Source organism: Armigeres subalbatus, chromosome 3 (genome assembly GCF_024139115.2).
Source record: "Armigeres subalbatus isolate Guangzhou_Male chromosome 3, GZ_Asu_2, whole genome shotgun sequence".
Classification (NCBI taxonomy): domain Eukaryota; kingdom Metazoa; phylum Arthropoda; class Insecta; order Diptera; family Culicidae; genus Armigeres; species Armigeres subalbatus.
In genome coordinates this window covers 202,499,950-202,525,214 of record NC_085141.1, presented here as the reverse complement: position 1 = coordinate 202,525,214, position 25,265 = coordinate 202,499,950, and the positions used below count along the sequence as shown (strand labels likewise).

The window sequence follows — 25,265 nt, the reverse complement described above, 5'->3', positions numbered from 1 at the left end:
TGGGATTGATTTCAAAATATTCCTCTACTCGCTTGACAACAAAAAATCGTGTCTTTCCGCAGCACCCAGATGCTGACTGTCGTCTGGGTGGCCATAGATGAAAGATAATGAATTTTGTACTAATGTTTTCTACTTCGATGTCTGGTTGGCAAACAAAACAATTTAATTACTAACAATAGAAATTGCATTCAGTTCAATCAAAGTTAATTGCCTATTTCCGGGGATTAAACCACCCGACTTGGACGTTAATTTACAATGTTATGAAAACTCATATGTGAATATGTACGTTATGTGGAAGATATTGATTTGGAAAATGTATTGGAGGTAACCACTTTCCCTCGATGGGACTCGAACCCATGACCTCCACATCTACTTACAATACATATATATATATATATATATATATATATACATATTTTTATTTTTCAATTTGGCGAAAAGCTTACGTTGCCAATAATTACTATTTTCTATTATGTAATTATTGTCAACGTATATGTATTTTCTCTGTCTACCTAGTCTATGATTTGGCAAAAAAAAATAAAGAAAGCTGTATATATATGTTGTAAGTAGATGTGGAGGTCGTGGGTTCGAGTCCCATCGAAGGGAAAGTGGTTACCTGCAATACATTTTTCAAATCATTATCTTCCACATAATGTACATATTCACATATGAGTTTTCAGAACATTGTAAAACAAATTTCATTCAACGGCAAAACTTGTTATGAACATAGGTGATTGTGAATAATAAAAATCTATTCACTCATCAGTGATATTTTTATGTTTCTTCTACGTTTTGTACATTTAAAACAAGAGAAAGGCATCAATACCGATAAGAGGATTAATCAGGCGATCTCTAGTTTATATTAGTCCAATCATCACTGAAATCACTATTATAACAACGAAAGAACATATTAAGATTCACAGCTATCGAAATAATCCCTAAAGTTTGCTTCCGTGGTACAAACCACTACAAATTGAATGAGATTAGTTTAATTGTATTATAATGGTCACCTGTCAATCAAATTCACCGGAAAAAGGGACAATGTGCAAACAAGAATTGATTTAATGAATGCAAAAATTGACTTCTCGCGAAAACTAAAATGACAGATCCAGCATTAACCGTGTGAATGTATGCATTATACAGACTTTAACATAGTATTAGTGTCATAATGTTTTGGTGTGGCAAAACTGTAAAGTATGTGCAATTAAATTTTTTGGAGTCGAATTTTACACTACCCCCTTTTTCAACTTCCCGCAATGTATCGTACATATTTTTACGTGTACTTTTTTTAGGCTTTCACTCCAAGTGTTTTTCACGTTTTTCATGACTTGTAGAAAACACTAAATCGTACCAGTGTACCTATATGTTAAACTTCAACAGAATATTGAGCAAATCCTTTACTACGAAGGCATAGGCGTATGTCGATCGTAAATTACAACTCACAGCTGAGCCAGTCTATTAATGACCTTGCAGTCAGAGCTCGCCGCGTCTTACCCGTGTGATGAAATTTACTGCTGCTCGCCTGACAAATGAGTAAGAGTGAGAGAATTTCATTGTTGGTCTCACTACACTAAACAGAAGGTGGTCCGACGATGAATTAGTTACGCCACAAGAGCATAAAAAGCGGCGTTGTGCAGTCGACAGTGGCAATGAGTGGCAGCGACTGAATGTTCGCCGTTCCTACGATTTCCATGTCCAACCACATGAAGACCACAAGAATGATATTTCATGTTTTGTCTGTTTTCCTGCCAAGTCAATACATGAGCGAAGAACAACGTTTTCTTTTGATAGGCCATCGATGAAAGGTAACATCAAAGCAGTCACTGCCAATTTCTCCTGGCTGGCTGAGGGTTTCTATTGTACTCACCTCCGCTAAAGATTGGTTGCTGAGATAGTTGGGATGGAAACCGCATACACCCCTACCGCGCACGCACGGTCTTTTTTAAGTTATACGGTTCCACCCGATGATGACTAAGGCTACTATGGCGTCGCATCCAATCGGCAGGCGTACTTGTAGCTAATCATGTCTCGATGACCAAGCAAAACGTGAGCCCGAACGTTCTCAGCACAGCACAAATAAGTGATTTTGGGGTAAAATTCGGAGGAGGCTCGCTTGAACTGTTTCGAATCTTTTAATGGGAGTTAAGTTTCAAAACGTTGCTCTCAACCGATTTATTGACGTCTATAAGAAGCTTCAAGCGTCGATTCTGGGTTAGTGGAGGTGCATAACGTTCGTTTTCTATTATACAAGTTTTATGTCTCGAAATTGGTTGTTCTCTTCCTTTTGCCTCTCTCGTACTTCACGGTATAACGAAAATACTGTATGCCTACTCCGAAAACTGGTTTTGGTAGAAGGCCCGAAGATCCTAATGTTACATACCAATCGATTCAGCTCGATGAATTAAAATTATGTCAGTCTGAGTGTGCATGCATGTATGTACGCAAAAAACTTATTCATCTTTTATTTACTTGGAAAAAGGTCCATTCAACGGGAATGCTGTCTCGTGTTTACCATTGAACATGGGTCAAATCGGATAGTGGGCTCAAAAGTTATGACCGAAATAATGCACTCAACAAAATGGATTGTAGTTACAACAATAATATTGTTGTTTAAAGGCTAATAATCACCCCTATTCTTGTTTACGGGCACGCAACTTTCGAACGAATGCAGTTCGTTCGAATCATTTCCCCACTTAATTTTGCTGGCGTAAACGCAATGCGCATCAGCTTTCATTCGAAAGCGCGTTCGTACGTAAACAAGAATAAGGGTAAATATTTTATCTTTGTATCAAAGGTGGAAATATATTTAAATCTACAATATATGTCGAATGAATCGAGTGATTGTCAATCTATAATGTTTTCTATCTATTGGAAAATATTATTAGCCCTCAGCCAACAATAACTTTTGTCCAGTTTCCATAACCGCTAGGTGGATAAATACGTTTTTTTATACCTGCATGTCTGTTCAAATTATAAATAAAAGGTAATGAGTACATGCAACTGGATAAACTAGTTAAACATAATTTGTAAATGAAAAGGACAAACTTTACTTATAAATTAAAGTTAATTAATATAACCTGCATTGACAAATGGTTGCACGAATGGTTCTTAAGTTTGCAGGTGGAAGACTAATATTGCATGTTAGATTCTAAAGCTATCAGTACACTGATTGTCATAATGACAAATGTTAGCTAAACAGTCTGATAGATTTCCTGATAAACCTGACAAATATTTATATTTAATATTTGTCATTATGACAAACAGTGGACAGCGGGCTTAACTGTTTTCAATAAGTAACATATATAAAATTTGAAAAAAGGTCCATATTCCAGAAGTTTATTTCGAATCAAATTACAACTTCGTTTTCAGGTTCTCGTGCTTGCGGGACACATGATAGGATAGTACCAACCAAATTTTCGTATACGTAACAATTATACATAGTATTTATAACTTTATATTAATTTTAGAACCAATATGGTACCGATGGTATTTTGGACATCTGAATATATTTTGAACTAGTTGGCCCGGCAGACATTGTCCTGCATAGCATATCTGACCGCACACTATCCTGGGTTGGCTGTCAATAGGGACGTTAGATGCGTAAAAACAGCCTGGGGCTTGGCATGTTTTTCATTAAACGATCCCTTTGTTCAACACCTGGTCAGGTCCTTACGATCAGTGGGGATTTATGTGGGAAGTGTTGATTAGACGGCAGATATGGTCCTGCATAGTAGGCGAGAATACGTGTTCTGCACTGCCCATGTGAAGTTTTCATACGATTCTTAATATTAATTTTTCTCGATTTACTCAACTTTACTCGTGATTTTCGTTTAAGGGAATATCATATAAACCCGTCGGAAACCGTAACGAACATATCTGTTGAAGGAATGAAGAAAATCCAACCAGGCGATTTTTAGTTATGCGGGTACAAACACAGATCATTTCATTTTTATTATATAGAAAATTAACTATATTTTGTTTATTTTATTATATAAATATGGCTAGAAGTGTAATAGCTAAAGAGGCTGAACAGACACTTGATCGCTATTTATTTAAAGAAAGCTAAGTAAGAAAAACAAGCAAAATATAGTCAAACGTCCAAAATACATTTAGATATCCAAAATACACAATTTACATCATTCTCCCCAGTTCAGTAAGTCAATTTTTCACTCCAGTGTGTACGCGAATTTCTAGTAAACAGTCCTATATCCAATATATAGTTTTAGTTACTCACAATTCATATTGTTCGTAACTTGTCTCGATATTTGGTTGAATTCCAGAAGAAGAATTCCACGATATATCGGCTGTATAGATCATTTCATAAAGTTTTATGAACTTCTTACGAACGCTAATAACGCGTCGCATCGAATGGTGCACTGAACATAAATACTTTTCGAGACCGACCCATGATGGGTCATAAAAAATCAGTTCTACTCAACCGCCGTGTTTTCATGTCCTGAAAAAAAGCGAAGAGGAAACCCGTTCGTTACTACCTTTTCCGATTGTTATTCATTTCTCTTGGCTTTCGGCTACATCATAAAATATAAGCACCAAAAGCCGCATCCCATGGACCTACCTTTATAGCAAAGCTATGAGAAAAGTAAGTGTGAAGGAGACAAAATTATATGCATGCCGTCGGTCAGCTTAAACGAGGACGGAGTTCGCGTTTTCGTCCAGTGAAATAAAAGTAAGAGTAGGAAGATGTTCATTCAGAAAATCTTTATCAACGGTGGTTCGCGGCGGCTTGAATCATAGTCCGCCAGTCAATAAAATTATTATAATAACAATAAAAAGTTTGATTTGTATGACAATTTAGACGATCGTTACCAAAGTGTCGATTTGGGATTGAATTTGTTACAGTTTGGATGTTTTTAGAAGACGAAATTCGAAAACTCATAAAGATGTATTCGATGCTGTTTATATTGAATGAATGGTATTGGTCTTGAGGCATTTTAGCATTGTGGGTATATTACGCATAACTAAAAGCATTCAATCACTTCTCAAAATTACACAGTACTTTTATTACTGAAATTGAAACATCCTCTTGATCGCTTCAAAGACTTGTTGTGTTACAATTTGTTTCAAAGGATCATTCTAACGTCGAATCTCTTTAGGTCACTCCAAGAAAAGAAAATTTGATAAAAGGTAAGGTAACTCATATTGCCCATTAAGCATAACTGTTCCATATAACTGGTGAATCCGCGGATGAATCAGCGCTAACATGATCCATTTAACTGTTGTACTTATGCTACGTTTAGACAAGGCAAGTGAATTGAGCAAGTCGCTCGAATCGAACGCGAACTGAACGTGTAAACACCTTAATTCAATTCACTTGAACGAAAAGAAAGTTGAACATGAACAACTTTTGGCAAGTCAATTGAATTCAACTGAGTTGTTCAATTCACTTGCCATGTCAAAACGTAGCATTAATCTCTGAATTTAGTTTTTTCTATCAATAGCAGTTTCTGTAGTATAACAAAACTAAACAAAGTCTTCTTCTTCTTATTGGCATTACATCCCCACACTGGGACAGAGCCGCCTCGCAGCTTAGTGTTCATTTAGCACTTCCACAGTTATTAACTGCGAGATTTCTAAGCCAGGTTACCATTTTTGCATTCGTATATCATGAGGCTAACACGATGATACTTGTATACCCAGGGAGGTCGAGACAATTTCCAACCGAAAATTGCCTAGAACGGCACCGGGAATCGAACCCAGCCACCCTCCGAATGGTCTTGCTTTGTAGCCGGGCGTCATACCGCACGACTAAGGAGGGCCCCCTAAACAAAGTACGTAGTTTAAAAAAACTCGTTACGTTTAGACAAGTGAATTGAGCAAGTGGCTTGAATCGAACGTGAACTGGACATGTCAACACCTTAATTCAATTCACTTGAACGAAAAGAAAGTTGAACATGTTCATCTTTTGGCAAGTCAATTGAATTCAACTGAGTTGTTCAATTCACTTGCCCTGTCAAAACGTAGCTAAGTTTAGACAAGGCAAGTGAATTGAACATGTCGCTTGAATTGAACGCGAATTGCACGTCTAAACACGTTCATTCAACTCACTTGAACGAAAAGAAAGTTGAACAAGTTCAAGTTGAGAAAATATATTAAGCTCTTTTTAGTGGAATGTATTAAACCGTCTAAGACGAATTAAGTACTGTCCATTTAATTCCACCAGTTAATTTTCGTTATCTTTTGCAGATACGTATTTCGACCGCATCTGTGTGGTCGTCTTCAATGTCTTCAAGTCGAGTCAAGTACGAGACACTGGAGACGACCACACAGTTGTGGTCGAAATACGTATCTGCAAAGATAACGAAAATTAACTGGTGGAATTAAATGGACAGTACTTAAATCGTCTTAGACGGTTTAAGTTCAAGTTGTTCAACTCACTTGCCCTGTCAAAACGTAGCATTAGTCAGTATCCTACAAACTTATTCAAGATTGCCGGGCTCGGTCATTTATTTACCGAGTTTTCAACAGCTAAACTCTCTCCTCATTAATCGAGTTAACTACACAGTAAATATTCAATTACACTAGACTGAATTTTACAAGGAACCACAGCTTAAATTTATTTCGATTTAAAAGAACAGTAAGATTGATTGAGTGTTGTGTTTATTTGCATGCTCCAAATGTGCTCCAAAATCACAACATGGGTAAATCTTTAAACAATGCGTTAAATTGAAACCCATTTTTTATATTTTAGGGATCTACATACATAGTGTAGAAATCATTTGCAAAACAACAACAAAATCGCGCGGTACATTACAATAAATTTTTATGCTCCCACTCGCCAATTAAGGAATCGATATCTGTTTTATATTAATATCCAAAGAACTAACTAGGGGAAATGATGGTTTTGGCAGGTTTTGTTCTATTATTGTCAGGGGGGTTTTTGTTGACACACAAGTAAGGGCCTGTTCACAAATTACGTAACGCAAAAATCCGAGTTTTTGACCCCCTCCCTCCCCCTCGTAACAAAAAGTAACATTTTTTGAACCCCCTCCCTCCCCCATATAACGCGTAACTGTGATAATTTGAAAGGTAGATTTTTGTTTCCTTCTCTGAAGCATTTGGGTTTTGGTATTTTTTGAACACTGTTAGAATAGGGACGGCACATGATTAAAATCAAGGATATCAAAATGCAGCTAGTAGAAAATAGAATTCAAGACATTCAAATGAATTTTTATTCGCGTTATGCGTAACATTTGGTAGTACCCCTCCCCCCCCCCACCTTTTAGTGTAACAAAGTATAACGCAAGTTGGACCCCCCCTCCCCCAGAAGCGTTACGTAATTTGTGAACAGAACCTAACATTTTTTTTTAAATTTTAAATGCAGCTTGACAAAAATCCGCACAGCCGCGTGCCCAGCAAAATTAAAACTGATATACTGGCAAAAAGGACGTTTGTTAGCTGAGTTTTGGCAAAAATCTCGGCTAAAAACATGTTCGTTGGGGCTCGGCTGTGCAAATCTTGGTAAAAGTTGAACAAATTTCTGAAATCCCGATAAAAAAGTAAGTGTGTAGAATCTTTTTACAATAATGATGCAGTAGCCACCCGGATAAAAAATATCATTAAAATATCATAAATTTTATTGTTACAACACCATTTAAAACATAATTTTTACCATTGAATATAATGGAATTTTGACAATAAAATCACATGAGAAATAATGGTTTTCCACGATAAAATGAATGGTAAATGGGACTTTTACAATTAAAAAGGGGGGTTGTTATGTATCTTTACAATAAAAAAATCGAAAATTTTCCATACAAAATTCGGAGCAAAACAATTGATTTTACGGTTCTTCAATGGGATGATTTCGAGCGACAAAACAATAGAAAACATTGTGTTTTAAATGTTTTCAATTACTGTTTCTATTGTTTTACAATAGAAATACAACAGGATTTAGAATACATTATACTCCAATATTACAATAAAAACACAATACAATTAATTGTTTTACAAATTATTTTATTTTCCTCCGGTTGTTTAGCATATCTTTAGACGAATCCAGCGCAATACTTCCAAAGTTAAATGGGTTGCCTGTATCTGGAAAAAAAATCCAACATCGGTTTAAAAAGCGTACTAACTTTGTTCCGAATAGACAATACACATAGATATAAACCTGTGAAAAATGTAAATTATAAAAGAATGTCAGTTTTATTAGAAAAAAATACGTCGAGAAGAAAAGAAAAAATTACCTGCATCAGTTCTTATTATATCCCATTGGTGAGATTGGGCCAATGGTAGCCACTGAACGATCTTCAATCAGTGACCAGCAAGCAGCAGTATTTTATTTATCATAAGCTTCATTTCTGTAAAGGAACAAGGATACATGTTACCAGGCATGTCATCAGATATTATGATGATAAAATTTTCATTTATTTTTTATTCGGGATGAACCACTGCGTTCATTATGTACATTGAACTTTTGTAGTATAAGATTACGATTACCGGTGGTGAGTATAAACCGTTTTTCAGCGCAGTATCATTACTTGACACTTTACCGGTCGCTACTAAAAGCGCTGCTAAAACAGTAGCGCAGCTGACAGGTGACCAAATTGACCAAATAACAGCGCTACTATTTGATGAACTATCAAACGTCGAACGTCACCGATACGGAATGCAGCCACCGAAATGATAACCGAAAATAGGGACCGATGCGAAAAAGAGTGACTAATCTAAAATGACAGTACAGTGAGAGTGATCAAAATACTCGCGCCCAGTAATGATGCTCTAACGCGCTTCAACACTTTAGATACTCACCACGGTACAGAAGCCATAGTGATATACCGCTTTCCCAGCAGCAGAAACTGCAATGAAAAAAACACTTTCTGCACCATACAGTTTTATTATTTTCATCTCTTCACTAATTATAAACAAAACTGTACACGCTCAAATGAATCCAGCCATTCTCCGAGTAAAATTATAAGCAAAAGTTTTTGTTCCCTTTCATTTTTTTGAAATCAAATTTTTATTGCAAAACATTTCTAGACCTGCAATATGAAAATATATACTTGAGAATCGGTATAACATTTTCATTTATTTAACAAACAAAGCTATTGTAATTTTATTGTTTCCAATTGTTATTTCATCAATATAATAAATCCATGAAATATTCCAAAATTATATTAATTCAATAACATTAGACGGATTTCTAGATCATCCAAACCGAATACTTTTAAAAATTGTTTAGTTTTTGGATGAGCAATACTAAAAATAAACGGACAATAACAATATAATAGAATATATCGGAAACATTTAAATATATTGTTATTTTAATGTACGTACAATAAAGATCTTTTACAACCGTGAACATTTTACAGTAAGCATACAATAGTTTGTATTGTTTGCCATACAATCTATTGTATTTCAATGGGTTATGTCATACAAGTTACTGTAAATTTTTATCCGGGCAATGGTCCCAAATAGGCATAAAATGTTTTTCAATAAACGTTTCAACTTCGTGCCTGAAGTTAGGGTACTTCACGGTACAACATCCAAATTACACGCTACATTTGTAGGTGTCTGGTTGCAGTTTTACGCCACTCTCTAGATCAGGGTTTTCAGAAATCGCTCTCAACAGATAACGAACAACGATAAAAGAGAGGCAAAAACTGTTCCGAATCATAACAAACCATGATAACAAATTTATCAAACTTGTATAGGGGAAGTGCATCGGTTTTGGCCAACTTAGTGCCTAATTTGGCCAACCCTAAAAAATACATATTTTTTCAAAATAATCGATCAGTTGAAGGCAGCGTTGAAGCGTGAGGGATATATCTCTTGTTGGAACTAATAAAACCCTTGCGAATTGCTTTATTTTTGAAGTTATTTGCAAAATTGGCCAAATTAGGAACATGGCCAAAACCGATACAGTTCCCCTACAAGTGCGAAAGAACAGAATCGGATAGGCAGCCCCTACAGAAAAATGGCGATTCTCGCTTTGTTTTCGCTCCTTTCGTGTTGGTTACTGCACAGCTGTGTAGAACAAGTTGAAATGCATCATCAGAGCCACTGCTCCCCACATTTGGAGTTCTCTAATGTCGTTTTCGGTTATTGCTGGGTCGAACCTAGTTCTGCCCCGGATCCGCTCTAATAGCTGTCAAAACGTTCTATTATTCGTTCAGGTTGGATCGCGATCCCCACCAGATCCGACCCAAAACGAATGAGGTTCGCTCTGCCGATTTATCGAGATCCAACCTAGGTTCACCAATACATTCGAACACAATCTGTCAAACTGGTGTTTATGTTTACGCTAAAGGAAAATGAAAACGTGAAAGACACGGATGGGTATTGGACTTTTAATCGTTTTTGTTTCATTTGTTAAATTTTATTGTTGTCTTCCACGTAAAAAAATGTAATTTTTAAAATTAAACAATTGGGTTGTTTAGGGGTATACATGTTTTTACATATTCTGAATCTGCATAAAAAACTGAGCCTAGCCCCAATTTTTCAGAATTTTTGGAGCCCCGGAACTATTTTTAATTTGCATTTTAAATTTATATGGGACGTAAAATTTGTTCTTATGCTGCATGGGCCAACTGTCATTCTATGAATGTTAGTGTCATTCTATCGATTAAAGTGGCTTATTGTTTGCTATACAAAAATGAAAATAAAAGGTTTACAAACAAAATAAAAATATGTTGGAGATCAGAAAAGCATGCTCTTTATGTTAAACTATAAAAAAACCCATATTTTTCTTTGCTAAACAACCCAATTAACAGAAGAAAAATCTGACTTCCCTTTTTAATTCATAAAACAAGAAACAAAATAACACTAATAACAAAATTTAAAAGATAAAATCTGATAAAATATTTTTGTTTCGTTCGGTTATTCAAAGTCGGGGTCGGACCTGACCCAGCTTTAAAACCGAAAACGACATAAAAGAAATTTATCATGGGGTATAGCCTCCCGAATCAGTTCTCTATCATGGCAGCTTACGAAAAAAGTCTCTCGCGGTATGCTACATATCTTCTTCTTCTATCTATATAATAAAAATAAAATGGTCTGTGTTCGTATCCGCATAACTCGAAAACGGCTGGATGGATTTTCTTTATTCCTTCAGCAGATATGTTCGTTATACTTTCCGACGGGTTTATATGATATTTCCTCATGCGAAAATTATTAGTTAAGATGAGTAAATCGTGAAAAACTAGAAAAAAAGATTTGTATGGGAATGTCGCATGGGGCGTTCTCAACGCGTATTTTCGCCTACTACGCAGGACAACGTCTGCCGGGTCGACTAGTCGTATATGTATACAGAGATGATAAGTGAGAGACTTTCTCTTAAGGATTCAATCCCTGCTCTAGATAGATAAGGTAGCAAAACGAACGAATTTGGGCACGAATTGGGCAGTTGTTAGGTAGGTAAGTGATGTTCTTCTATGTTTGGCGAGGACATCACTTGTTTTGGCAGTGGCTAGAATTTCTCTAAAATGCACATTGTAAAGTCGCATTTTTCCATTGCTTCCTAAAACTATACGATGAAATAACGTGCAGGAATCGACCGAGAATTATAAATTCATAGCATAGTTTTATCGTTACCATTAGTATTATTACTATTTTCATTTTCCTCAACTTTTTCAATGTTTCATTACAGGTGTGGTTTCAGAATAAACGGTCGAAGGAGCGGAGGTTAAAACAACTGACTAGTATGGGACGAGGGCCATTTTTCGGAGGAGCCCGGAAAATGCGAGGCTTCCCAATGAACCTGTCACCTGGTGGGCTAGATGAGCCAGGATTTCCTTATTTTGCTTCGGATGGCAAATTTGATTTCGGCTATGGCGGTCCTCCTTTCCACCCTCATGACGCACCTTTTTTCCCTGGTCATCCCGGTGGTGGACCAATGCCTTTTAACGCTCCCGGTAGGTTAAACTCCTGACTCCTGTCTCATTGGAAATATTGATCAATCGACGATTAACGTTTAGCTTTTGCTTCTATGCAGGAGGACCTATGGACCACGCCGGACCGATCCCCATGGTGAACGAGTTTAGTGGATTAACACCAGAGACGAATTTTCTCAATCAACCAAATGTTCCACCAGGAAATGCCACCGCTGGTGGTGGTGCACCTGAGAACATAATGGGTGGCCCTAGATCCGGTAGTCCAGAATTCATGACTTCTGGAAACTTCTCCGAGCCTCAGAATATGCAAAACGAAGGACTGGTTTGGTAAAATTTACTCAACTTTTTCAGTATAATTAAGTGATAGCTGAATTAAGTAATTTATTTGTTTTGTTGATTATTTTCTAACAACTGCTAATCCAAAAAAAACTTTTTACATACTGCTGCCATTGAAATTTTAACTTATTCCTACTGGGAATATTGTTTGACATTTTACTTATGATCAATAATTTAATGCACATTTTTGCAATTCACGATATTTTTTTTTATAAATAAAGTAAAACAGAATACAAAAAAATACAGGAAGGGTCCAGCGGTTGTGTTAATCGCTACTACATTTCTATGTGGATTTCTGTTCTGTTTTTCTAAAAGAATTGATATTCCGAAACGGAGATCTTGTGTTTCATTGGATCGACCATTTAAACTCTCCAAAAAGCATGAGAAAATTATCATAAGAAATTTGAAAATTGCTTACAAGGAAAATAGGATGACATCAAAAACTGAACATATAGGGGGAGATTCCCCAGTGACAGGACACCTAAGCCATTTACGGTAAAACTCTAAAACTATGTGGGTTATGTTGACAGGCGCATCAAAAACACAAAATATAATTATTTTATGGTTCATATTTGACCAATCGAACATGTTTTTTTCGACGATGTATTTTGATGATGAAATTTTGTGCAACATTTCATATCGGACACTGCTGCGGTTTGTTCAATTCTGACCAAATCCTTATTATTTTAGTATAGTAGTCAGTCAGAGTAGTATTATGTTTCATTTGCAGTTGCAAAAGTTAAAACGTGTAAATTTTGATTATTAACGCTTTTCCGACTTTTTCGAAGATTTCAATAGGAATAACGGTTCAACGTCCGGAGTATATCCATGAAATTCTACTCAGTCACTGAATAGAAGCATCTTTACTAAAACCTGTTTTTGATAACACATCATGTGTTATCACCAATAAGCCGGCTTTGAGTGTTTCATTCACACAGCACCCGGTGAACCAGTGAAAATTGTGTCGTCATAACAAAAATGTGGTAGAGAATTAACACTGTTGTTAATTCTCTACCACATGTGAAGCCCTACCCCAACACAAATCCAGATGTCGCAAATTTCGGGGTAGGGCTTCACTTCCTGTGTTCAAATTCTGTCGTCATTTTTTTTACAGCCACCTCATATTCGGGCATTTTGTACCAAACCAATAGACCTACGCAAGGTGTTCCTAGGAATTTACTTACTATGACATTCGACCAAAAGTTTTTGATATTGCTCCCCGTTGAAAGTTAGATATCTTGTTTCAATTTTTTCCCTTATTGCCCGTCTCATTCGGAGTGCAGCAAATGACAACCTTCAAGTGTGTGCTTGTTTCGCGGGGTAATTACATGATACTTGATGGGCTACAGCTCGTTCTCAATGAGCTTACGCCAATTGGAATATTCTTTTCCGCTGGAGTCGGTTCTTGTCCTGTTTTTTTTTTCTGAAAAGTAGAGACGATTTCTGTTTTTACTCATATTTTTGGTTAGACCGTTACAAATATTTCTGAAATATTAAATACTAGTTTATTTGTGGACGCAGTAGCGCCCGTGGCAAGTTTTTTTATCAATATAAACGGCTCGCATTAAAAAAAATCAAAACTTTCAACGTCTGTTGTCCGTGTTTTTTTTTTTCATCAAATGCTGTGTCTGGTTGTCTAAGGTTGTCACTGGTTTTGTTTTCTGCATCTGATAGTAAAAAAGTGTCAAATATTTTATTTTTTTTGTGGGAAATTCCCCGCGTGCTGCGTTTGGTTTGCTAGTCACCGGAAAGACAAACAGGGCTATTATATGTAGTATATTCTATTGCTCTTCCAGTGATCAAGGGGTGGTAAACAAAAACCCAGATCAATCCACTTAGCGTTGGTGGTGCCTTTCTCGCTCACTAAAAAAAATAAGAAAAACACACAAGAGAGGTCAAAACAGCACTTCATATTATTTGCGGTCATTTGAATGTATTGCTGCAAACTCTGAAAAAAAAATTCATTTTTGAAATTTTTTTTCACAAGGGGGGACCGTTTTCAGAAAAAACAATATTTTTTTAATAACTTTGGAACGCAATGACCGATCGGGCCAATTTTCAATAGGAAACAACTAGACCGCATTCCGTGTCGACTGCAACTTGTTGCGAGCAAATCGACCAATGCTAAATACCAAAAAGTGTGTCTCACATTCTTTTACACACACATACATACACACATACAGACATCACCTCAATTCATCGAGCTGAGTCGATTGGTATATAACACTATGGGTCTCCGAGCCTTCTATCAAAAGTTCGGTTTTGGAGTGATCCTATAGCCTTTACGTATACTTTGTATACGAGAAAGGCAAAAAGAAGTTAAATTAGAAAAAAACAAACCGTATTTTTTTAAGAACGTTTTTGTCATTTATAATCTTCTTTAATATAAATTGCTTGTTGCTTATTGCCCACCTCAAATCATTTTTTAAACTAAAAAATCCAAAGAAGAGAGAAAATACCGTATCGGCCTTAAAGGCGTTGAAATTTACACTTATCTGAAGTACTTTGTAAACAATTTTCCATGTTAAATTATGAGAATATTGTTTGCAGTAAATTGTAATCCTTTATTGTATTCCCATATATGCAATAAATTGAGCAGTATTATTAGAGTAATTGTTACTTTTGGAAAAAATAAGGGTTAAGAAAGTGGGCCTCGTGTTAATTTATTTGAAAGTAAGATAAATCGATTTTATGGCTTATACAAACATGTGAACCAGAAATATCTTAAAGTCCATATTTTGTTATTCTTCTCATTTTTCTTTCAGACATGCCTGGAATTTTATAAACTATTTGCTTAAGATGTGAATCATTCCAAATTTTATATAATCTGTGAACGGCAGCTTATGAAGTGTTATGTGAAGAAAGCAAGTGTTAGATAACTTAATTCAAAATAAAAATGGTCAGTCATTAAGTATGTATATCTACCATACTGGTTACTCCTCGTGAAGAACTTAAAACAATGTAAGCCGAATGTTTTTCAATAACATAAAAAATATCTCCATATCATCAGGCATTTTTCATTTTTCTGTTGGACAGGCTCATTCGTATGTATTTGTATTATTTTTTAGACACTACCAAATTTTTCATTGCCATGGTATATTACAAAAAAGACAGATTTTTTGAACATCAAAATTCAACGTGCAGAAAATATAGCACATCTATACTGGCGTAAGATAATAAAGTTAGACGGTAATCTGAAAATCGTTTAATTCTTTTTTTAGGCGGTAATCTGTAAACTGTTCTCATTGAAGTAGCAAAATGAGTGAGCTACCGTTTGTTTGCGGTGTGTTTTTTTTATATGAAATTTGTTCATTTACCACAGGTTGGTTTGGATAATTATCAACACCGATTATTCTACATGTTACGTCTGTTTAGCTGTGCTGTAAGGGGCATTTTTAGTAAAGTTATATTTGTAGTAATATTTTTCCCCAAGTTTAACATTTTTTAACTGTCAAAGATAAAAAACGGGGAATGCATCTTTAGTAGCAGTTATGAACTGGACATGTTTTATACTAGAAAACGAAAAATAATCTTACGAGGCTTATTAAAATGCCAAACTGTTATGATATCGATAAAACAGTATTTTTGCAGCTGATGAAGTGATCTACTGTTGTTTTGAACATAATGAAATTCGAGTATATCCTGTTTCAAATTCGTGCTAAAATACATCTACAATAAAATACATCAGTTATAAAATTTCTAACGAATCTGTTCGAAGTTTAAAACTACAACGTCTGTTGAAGATGGTATTTATAAAGTTTCAGTTTTGTTTTCTAACTCCCATATAATTTAAAACTCTACTAAGGGCATCTTAAGTAATGTTACAGTTCCAGTTATACTTCTTCCTCGATGTACAGATTTTACAACTGTCAAAAATATAAAACGGGAAATGAACCTTCAGTAGCAGTTACAAATTGTTCATTTTTTATACTGGGAAACGAAAATATGATCTTCTGATGCTAATGTCAAACTGCTGTGATGTCGATGAAACTATTTTTTGAAGCTGTTGAAGCTATTTTTGTTTTGAACAAAATAAAACTCAAGTAAATTCTATTGCAAATTCGTGCAAAAATACAACTAAGTAGTATTCCAGTTATAAATTTCCTAACGAAACTGTTCGAAATTTTAAAACTACAATATCTGTTGAAGATAGTAGTTTTACAGTTTCAGTTTCATTTCCTAACTCCCATACAATTTATAACTCTACTAAAGAGGTCCCAACGTTTTTTGTCAATGAGTATCCAGATATTTCATGTTTTGGTAGTACCTTGTTTTCGCCTTCAATAGTGTAAATTATATAATGTAGAAAAGTATCAGTAAGTGAGATAATTGTTTAAATTATGATTTTGGAATATTCGAGATGAATGTATTATTAAATAAAAAGGTTGTAAATACGAGACAAATGCCTAATGAAAAGGCAAATTTTAATGAATGCAATCATATGGGGGTTGCGATTGTATTTGCATGTGGAGTAGAGAAATGCAATAGACACGAAATAGAAATCATAACAAACATTGTGTTGATATTTATATAGGAAAAGATATTGAAGAAAATAAAAGAAGAATCCATGTGAACTTGAAATATACGTCAATACTATTTCATGCCGAAAAAATCATTAACTCAGTCCGAAAAAATATATTTCTATGAATAGTTTCCAGGGAAGCTGGTCAATAAAGGTAAGTAAAAAAATCCTGGTTTAAATCGTTTGATTTCGCCTTGAGTTCTTAGCACATGGTTTTTCATTATATTTTGTGGCCAAGTTCGTACAGACGTCTGCAAACGTAAAACAATTTAATATGTAAGAAATATTTATAATTGTAACAAAATATGTTTTGTTGGTGTGATACATGATTTATCAGATTTGATTATTTTTATTTTTGATATAGAGGATGACACTTTAATTTGTTGCAGCGTGCGAAACGAAATGAATTACAGCTAAGTGTACTAGAACAGAGGTTCCCAAACTATTGGATATGCGACCCACCTAGCAGAATCCCATATTGCTTGCGACCCACCAGGTACCAAATGTAATGATTTTGTGAAATTAGATAAAAATGAGTTCGCGTTAGATTGGACAAATCATAATAAATTGCTTTTTATCCCATCATTGTATTTGTCAAAATTCCGTAATTTTTTTTAATTGGATGTGGATTTGATTTGGATAGGATTTGAATTGAATTTGGGTTGGATTTGTATTGGATTTGAAATTCATTCAGATTGGATTTGAATTGGATTTCGATTTGATTAGGATTGGATTTGAACAGGGAATCAATATTCGAGCAATGCCTAACAATATACCCTTTGTCGTGAACAGATTTTGTTACTGACAAACGCACCTAGCGACAAACCTTTATCAGAACCCGAACACAATATGACAAGAACCATTTGCCTTGCATGCTCTGATATTTCCGAGAATACGATGCTAATATTGTAATCATTGTTGGATTCTCGAATATTTCCATAAAAGCAGAAACTATGATAGCATAAAACCGAAATTTTCTGTGGAGATAATAAAAAATAACGGGTTGAAAAGTTGTTAACAAAATTGTCTCTCTTTTGTTTCTGACCAAAAATTTCAGATCTTTGTCATTATTATCTCCGACAAAAACAAAGCTTTGTCGTTGGTTCTCTTTTGTCGCTTGTTTCGCAAGCGCATTTCAGAAAAATTGATTCCCTGGATTAGAATTAGGTTTGGATTGGTTTTTAAATAGATTTGGATTTAATTTAAATTGGATTCGAATTGAGTTCGAATTTGGAGTTAGATTTGGATTGTATAGCACTTCTTTCTACTTACCCAAATATCGTATAACAAAAAAAGGCCGTTGAACTCGTTAGGTATGTTGTTCTTTAATCATCCAATCATTACTTAGATCCTAATTTAAAATATGGATTAGATTTGTGGGAGAAAATAATAACAAAATAATGAATTAAGATTAGTTAATAAATAATGAATTAGAATTAGATTTCGCGACCCACCACTGAACAGCCCACGACCCCCCTGGGGGTCGCGACCCACAGTTTGGGAACCTCTGTACTAGAACATTGTTTTTCCAGCGAAACGAATACGTCTGATTCGTGTTACGTTGAGCGGATCGAAATCAAGTGTAAGGGTTGCAGATAAAATTTCGACATCCTTTGTAACTTTAGATGGATTGAAGCAGGGTGATGCACTCTCAACGGGATTGATAGCCATGCTGTGGAAGAGGGTCTTGTGAGACCCTTGAGGGAGATAGCGAGAAATGAGCCCACGATCAATACCAGAAAAACGAAGCGCTATTCTACATAGGTTACTGCAATTCATATATGACAAGATTTAGTCACAATCAAGATTTTTTCCAACCATTTTTGTCTGTCTTTTGCTGCTGGGAGAAGTGATGCTGGATGGTGGAAAATTCGAAGTTGTAGTAGAATTTGTATAGCTCGGAACTCTAGTGACGTGCGATAATGCAGTAGCGTATTATAAATAAAAGTATGAAGAAATAAAGACTTTGGCAGATTTTGAATAATCAATGCCAGACAGAGATTAAATGAAAAGAAAATCTCTCACTTATTATCATCATCATTTACGATATGTAGCACAATATGAAGGACGTTCGATACGATAATTCGGAAAGCTATACTCCATGATAAATTCTTTCAAAAAGTTGCAGAGGCAGATGGCAGCGGTTTTCATGATGCATTTCAACTTATTTTACACAGCTGTGCGATCTGTGGCTTCTTCTTCTTCTTCTTATTGACATTACATTCCCCACTGGGATATTGCCGCATTGCAGCTTAGTGTTCATTTAGCACTTCCACAGCTAATAACTGCGATGTTTCTAAGCCAAGGTACCATTTTTGTATTCGTATATCATGAGGCTAACACGATGATACTTTTATGGCCACGGAAATCGAAACAATTTCTAATCCGAAAATTGCCTATTCCGGCACTGGGAATCAAACCCAGCCACCCTCAGCAAGGCCTTGCTTTGTCTCATCGCTAGGCTAAAGAGCGGATGAGTTTAGGTTCTCCAATATAGCATTGCAGACTCATAAAAAAAAAATCTTGATGGAAGGAGCCAGATGTCGAATGTGGGTAACAATATGTCACAAGATAGAGAAGTTGATACAGGTACACCTCAAGGTTCGTGCCTTAGTGCACTACTGTTAAGCCTTTAAATCAAAAGCCTGCCGCATAATTTGCAGTGTCAATATCAGCTATACGCGGATGACCTGCAAATCTATCTATCTGGCCCGATAACAGATATTAACCGGCCAATCTCTACCATCAATCAAGATCTCTCCAGTATCGAGTAATGAGCCATCGCAAACAGCGTATACCCTAAGAAGACACAAGCCATCGTCTTCAGTAAAAACGGAATCGATAATACTCCGCTTACTGAACTTAAATTCTGCAACGAAATCAACCAATTCAACTCGAAAGTCGTTAATCTAGTGCTCACGATGGACGCCAAACACTAAATATGTAAAAACCAGGTAAAAACCATTTTACAATGTTGTGAAAACTCATATGTGAATATGTACATTATGTGGAAGATATTGATTTGAAAAATGTATTGGAGGTAACCACCTTCCCTTCGATGGGACTCGAACCCACGACCCTCAGTACGCTAGACTGGTGCTTTAACCAACTAAGCTACGGAAGACCTCCTTCGCCCTTCGCAACCTAGCGGCTACTGAATGAGCTCGAGATTTCCAAATTGGACGCATAGTCAAATCACTCGCAATCCATTTGTCAAGCCAACACTTCCACATGTGTATAGTACACGTTCACATTAGAGGAGCGTGAGTATTTAAAATATCTGGCGGCTACACACATTGTTCATCAGCAACTGTACTGTACTGGGTTCGAGTCCCATCGAAGGGAAAGTGGTTACCTCCAATACATTTTTCAAATCAATATCTTCCATATAATGAACATATTCACATATGAGTTTACAGTTCTTCAACAATGGGGCATATATCACAATAGATCTAACAAATGGTCGCAGTGATTAAAATACCCAACAAGGAAAAGAAGTGAGTTTTCGCAACATTGTAAATTAATGTTCAAGTCGGGTGGTTTAATCCCCGGAGTATGGGCAATTAACTTTGATTGAATTTAAAACTATTGTTAAATCACAAACATGAATAAAATAAAAGAATTTAAGTAAGTAACAGGTGATGCCGGTCGATCCTGGAGTTAAATCCGCGACCTCCTGCTCATGAGGCAAAAATAGTGGTAGATACTTGTAACACACATGTGATAAACTGAAGTTCAAACTCCGGCATGTTATTCAGATTGTCAATTTGAGTAAATCAATATTATGTTCATTTACAGATAACAATAATGTTAATATGATTAATTTTCACTATCAAACGTGTGTCGTGTTAGCGTGTCAATAAAAACTGATAGTGCCCCTGTTGCCCTTGCTTACGTATATGGAACCAAGCATCATGCAATAACACTTTTACCTAAAGTCTAGGCATCACGGTAAAATAACCGATCGAACGCCGTTTACATGACAGGTTTGGGGAGAACTTGAAAACGAAAAGAAAATATAAAACAGGACGTTCTGTTTATCGACGCGACTGCAAAGTTTCATGGAAACTTGTCATGCCACACGCAAGCACGAAACGATTTGTACAACATTTCTGTTCATAATGATGGAGGGGGTTGTATGATGAAGGAGCTATGTTACAATTAATCTACAAGTACACTCATGTATAGAACACACTTATAATAGCATAAAAATATTTTTTTTATATTTGCTATGCTTATCACGTAGTTTAAAAAAGTAATCTATTTAAGATCACAAAGTTATACTTTCTTATACGGCCTGAACATAAACGAAACCGGCTGAATAGCGGTTAGTACGGTTTTTTTCAAAGTAGGTATATAACATTACGATAGTTATTTTCACACAGAAAAAAATAAAAACCTAAACAAAGTTTAAAGAACTGAGCTTTGAGTACAAAGTTAATTTTTTTAACTCAATAGTAGGTAGTTTTCTCACTCTCTCTCATGAATGATATTATAAATAAAGAGAGCTGCATCGACCCAACGTGTGCTGTTCCGTGGAAGAAGCCAAATTTGTGTTGTTTTTACTATAGTCTTGAGGGAGTGAATACAGCATAAATTTGAGTCAGACCGCATCGTGCTTTCGTGCTGTGCGGTTCTTTCTCTCTTTGCGGAAGGAAGTTTTTAATACTACCCGAAGCTATTTTAATTTCAACGGTGCTTCTTAGCGCTATTTGTACCCACTGATCCCGTTACGATCTTTGCAAAGGCCCGTGCCTTCGTTTTACGTTGGCCCCCATTTGCGGAAGTAAAATTCCGACAAGCGGTGGTAATCCTGCAGGGACACCGTTCTGGGAAAAAACCTCTTAGAAGGTCACGTCTCCACGCTCAGCAATGAGCATTAATAAAAACAAGAGGAAGGGGGAGTCTCTGAATTCTCCACTTCCTTCAAAGAAACAAGGTTTCAAGACCGTCCTGCCAAAGCGCGGAAAAAATAGAAGGAAACTGGAGAATTCAGATATTCCTTCTAACTCTAATATCGGAAATAATTCTTCTCCAATCGAACTGAGCAATCAGTTCGATTTGATTAATGATGAAATTGAGCAAATCGAATCTACCTCTAGCCCAGGTGATTCGATTCATGCGAAAAAGCAAAGGATTCCGCCAATTGTGGTATCTGTTGCCGAGTTTTCTGGCTTTCGGAATGAGATTTTGAGTAACCTACAGGGGATCAAGGTTTCATTTCAGATTGCTAGGAAGGGTGACTGCCGCGTTTTGCCGGGATCCTTTGACGATCGCAAACGTCTTCTTCAGTATTTAACTGAGAAGCGTCATAAATTCTTCACATACGACGACAAAACTGAGCGATTGTTCAAAGTCGTCTTGAAAGGTCTCCCCAGTGATGATAAATCACTGGATGAGATTAAAATTGAAATTTCTCAATTACTTGGATTTTCACCAGTCCAAGTAATTAAGATGAAAAAGAAATCCCACTCTGGTACTTCCCAGAGGGGCATTTCTCAAGAATTTTATTTAGTTCATTTTAAAAAAAGTGAACTAAATAATATGAAAAGTTTGGAAAAGGCCTGTATTATGTCCCATGTCCGTGTTACATGGGAACATTTTCGCAGGCCTGGGGAATTTCCAAAACCCCACCACGGCACTGGGTGCCAAGTGCCAAAAGTGGAGTCATGGAACCAAACATTGTCACATGAATGCTAAATGCATGATTTGTGGTGGAACCTCTCACGCCAAGGACGCATGTCCTGTGAGAGAAGATTCCAATAAATTTAAATGTGCAAATTGTGGGGGCAATCATAAATCCAATTTCTGGGAATGCCCTTCACGCAAAAAAGTTTTGAATTCCTGTGATGACGGGAAATTCCAGATTCGACGGGTAGAAATTTTTCAAACGCTCAAACTTCGAAACCAGTTACCGGTCGAGCAATTAATACCCACCACAATTCAAACAAATTTTGCCGCTCGTCAACGGGTAGCAAGCACTTCAGTAAATTCCAATTTTTCCAATGTACCTACGTATGCAAACATCGCTGCTGGTAGACAAAATTTCTCTTCTCAAAATGAGGTTTATACCCATGTCCCAACGGAAAATAACGGTCATGTTGCCGATTCAGGTAGCATGACTGCTTCCGATTTTGATTTTTTAACTGAACAATTGCATCACATGATTGATGCAATGTTCAAAGCAAATACAATTCCTGAAGCTTTTCAGGTTGGTATGAAGTACACACAAAAAAATGTTATCGGACTCCGTTTTAATGGATCTAAATAATTGTGTGAAAGTTCTAAATTGGAATGCCCGCTCTCTAAAGGGTAAGGAAGATGAATTATTCAACTTCCTAACAGTTCATAATGTGCATATTGCAATTATAACAGAAACTTATTTAAAGCCCGGATTCTCCATTAAAAGAGATCCAAATTATTTTATCTACAGAAATGATCGTCTTGACAGCGCCTGTGGTGGGGTCGCCATTATTATTAATAGACGTATCAAACATAAATTATTTTCTTCGTTTGAAACCAAAGTTTTTGAAACCTTGGGAGTTTCTGTTGAAACAAATTTTGGTCAATTTTCCTTCATTGCAGACTATTTGCCTTTTCAATGCAATGGGCAGCAAAAGAATTTGTTGAAAGCTGATCTTCAAATTCTGACTTGCAACAAATCAAAATTCTTCGTAATTGGTGACTTCAATGCCAAAAACCGTTCATGGAATAATGCTCAAAGCAATTCCAACGGCAACATTTTATTTGAAGATTGTTCTGCGGGATTCTATTCAATATCCCAATGGCCCAACTTGTTTTTCGTCCACTCGAAATCCTTCGACAATTGATTTGGTTTTAACGGATTCAAGTCAGCTGTGTAGCCAATTGGTAACTCGTGCTGACTTTGACTCTGATCACCTTCCTGTGACATTTGAAATCTCACAAGAAGCCATTTATAATCCTATCAGCTCTACTTTTAATTATCATAGAGCTGATTGGGATTTATATAAAACTTATATCGATAGGAATTTTGATGTTGATATTCCTCTCGATACCAAAAGTGATATTGATAATGCTCTCGTATCTTTGACAAATTTAATTGTCGAAGCCAGAGGCATTGCAATTCCTAAATGTGAAATTAAATTCAACTCCATTATTATTGACGACGATCTTCAGCTACTGATCCGTCTTAAAAATGTGAGGCGAAGGCAATGCCAAAGAACTCGCGATCCCGCGTTGAAAGTTATTTGGCGAGATTTGCAAAATGAAATTAAAAAACGTTTCGCTATTCTGAGAAATACCAACTTTGAGAATAATGTCTCGAAGTTGGATCCCAGTTCGAAACCCTTTTGGAAATTAACGAAAATTCTTAAAAAAAAACCTCAAAAGCCAATTCCAGCGCTTAAAGAGGGAAATAAAATTTTATTAACAAATGGCGAAAAGGCTCAAAAACTTGCTCAGCAGTTCGAGAGTGCCCATAATCTTAGTCTAGGTCTCACTAGTCCAATTGAGGATCAGGTTACACGAAGCTTCGAAGACATTCTCAACCAAGATAATGTTTTTGACTCTTCGTTGGGAACTAATTTGGATGAAGTGAGATCTATTACTAGAAAATTTAAAAATATTAAAGTCCCGGGTGAGGATGTTTTTTTCTTCGAACTTATCAAAAAACTTCCTGATAGCTCTTTATCCTTTTTAGTTTATTCAACAAACGTTTTCAATTGGCATACTTCCCAGATAAATTGATAAATTGCCAAAGTTGTTTCAATTTTGTAGCCGGACAAAAATCCAGCTGAGGCTTCTAGTTATCGTTCCCAATCAGTTTGCTTTCTTCAATACGCAAACTGTTTGAAAAGATTATTTTAAATAGAATGATGGTTCATATTAATGACAATTCTATTTTTGCTGATGAGCAATTTGGTTTTCGCCATGGGCATTCAACCACTCATCAGTTATTAAGAGTTACGAACTTAATTCGGATCAACAAATCTGAAGGATATTCGACTGGAGTTGCTCTTCTTGATATAGAGAAAGCATTTGACAGTGTTTGGCATGAAGGTTTGATTGTAAAATTGATGAATTTCAATTTTCCTCTGTACATTATTAAACTGATCCAAAATTATTTATCAGATCGCTCACTGCAGGTAAACTATCAGAATTCTAAATCTGATAGATTACCTGTAAGGGCTGGTGTCCCCCAAGGCAGCATACTGGGGCCTATATTGTATAACATTTTCACTTCTGACTTACCTGATTTACCACCAGGGTGTCAAAAATCTTTGTTTGCAGATGACACAGGTCTCTCAGCCAAAGGGCGTAGCCTTCGTGTCATTTGTAGTAGATTGCAAAAAAGTTTGGATATTTTCTCCACTTACTTGCAAAATGGAAAATTTCCCGAATGCTTCCAAAACTCAGCTTATAATTTTCCCACATAAGCCGAGAGCTTCTTATTTGAAACCTTCTAGCAGACATATTGTCACTATAAATGGGGTTCCAATTAATTGGTCTAGCGAAGCTAAATATTTAGGACTTTTGCTAGACCAAAAATTAACTTTTAAAAATCACATTGAAGG

General features: G+C 36.0%; 1 protein-coding gene across 3 annotated transcripts in view; it reads left to right on the top strand.

Annotated features, from left to right (window-relative positions):
- LOC134226664 (LIM/homeobox protein Lhx5) overlaps positions 1-16,769 on the top strand; it is a 111,797-nt gene extending 95,028 nt beyond the window's left edge. The window contains exons 5-7 of one of the 3 annotated variants that reach the window (XM_062707576.1): positions 11,609-11,873; positions 11,954-12,179; positions 14,954-16,769. In XM_062707576.1, the coding sequence (XP_062563560.1) occupies positions 11,609-11,873; positions 11,954-12,179; position 14,954 (492 nt within the window). In that variant the 3' untranslated portion in view covers positions 14,955-16,769. Of the gene's footprint in view, positions 1-11,608; positions 11,874-11,936 lie in introns of all 3 variants that reach the window. The other 2 variants (XM_062707575.1, XM_062707577.1) reach the window with 2 other exon arrangements.
- The last annotated feature ends 8,496 nt before the right edge of the window (positions 16,770-25,265 follow it).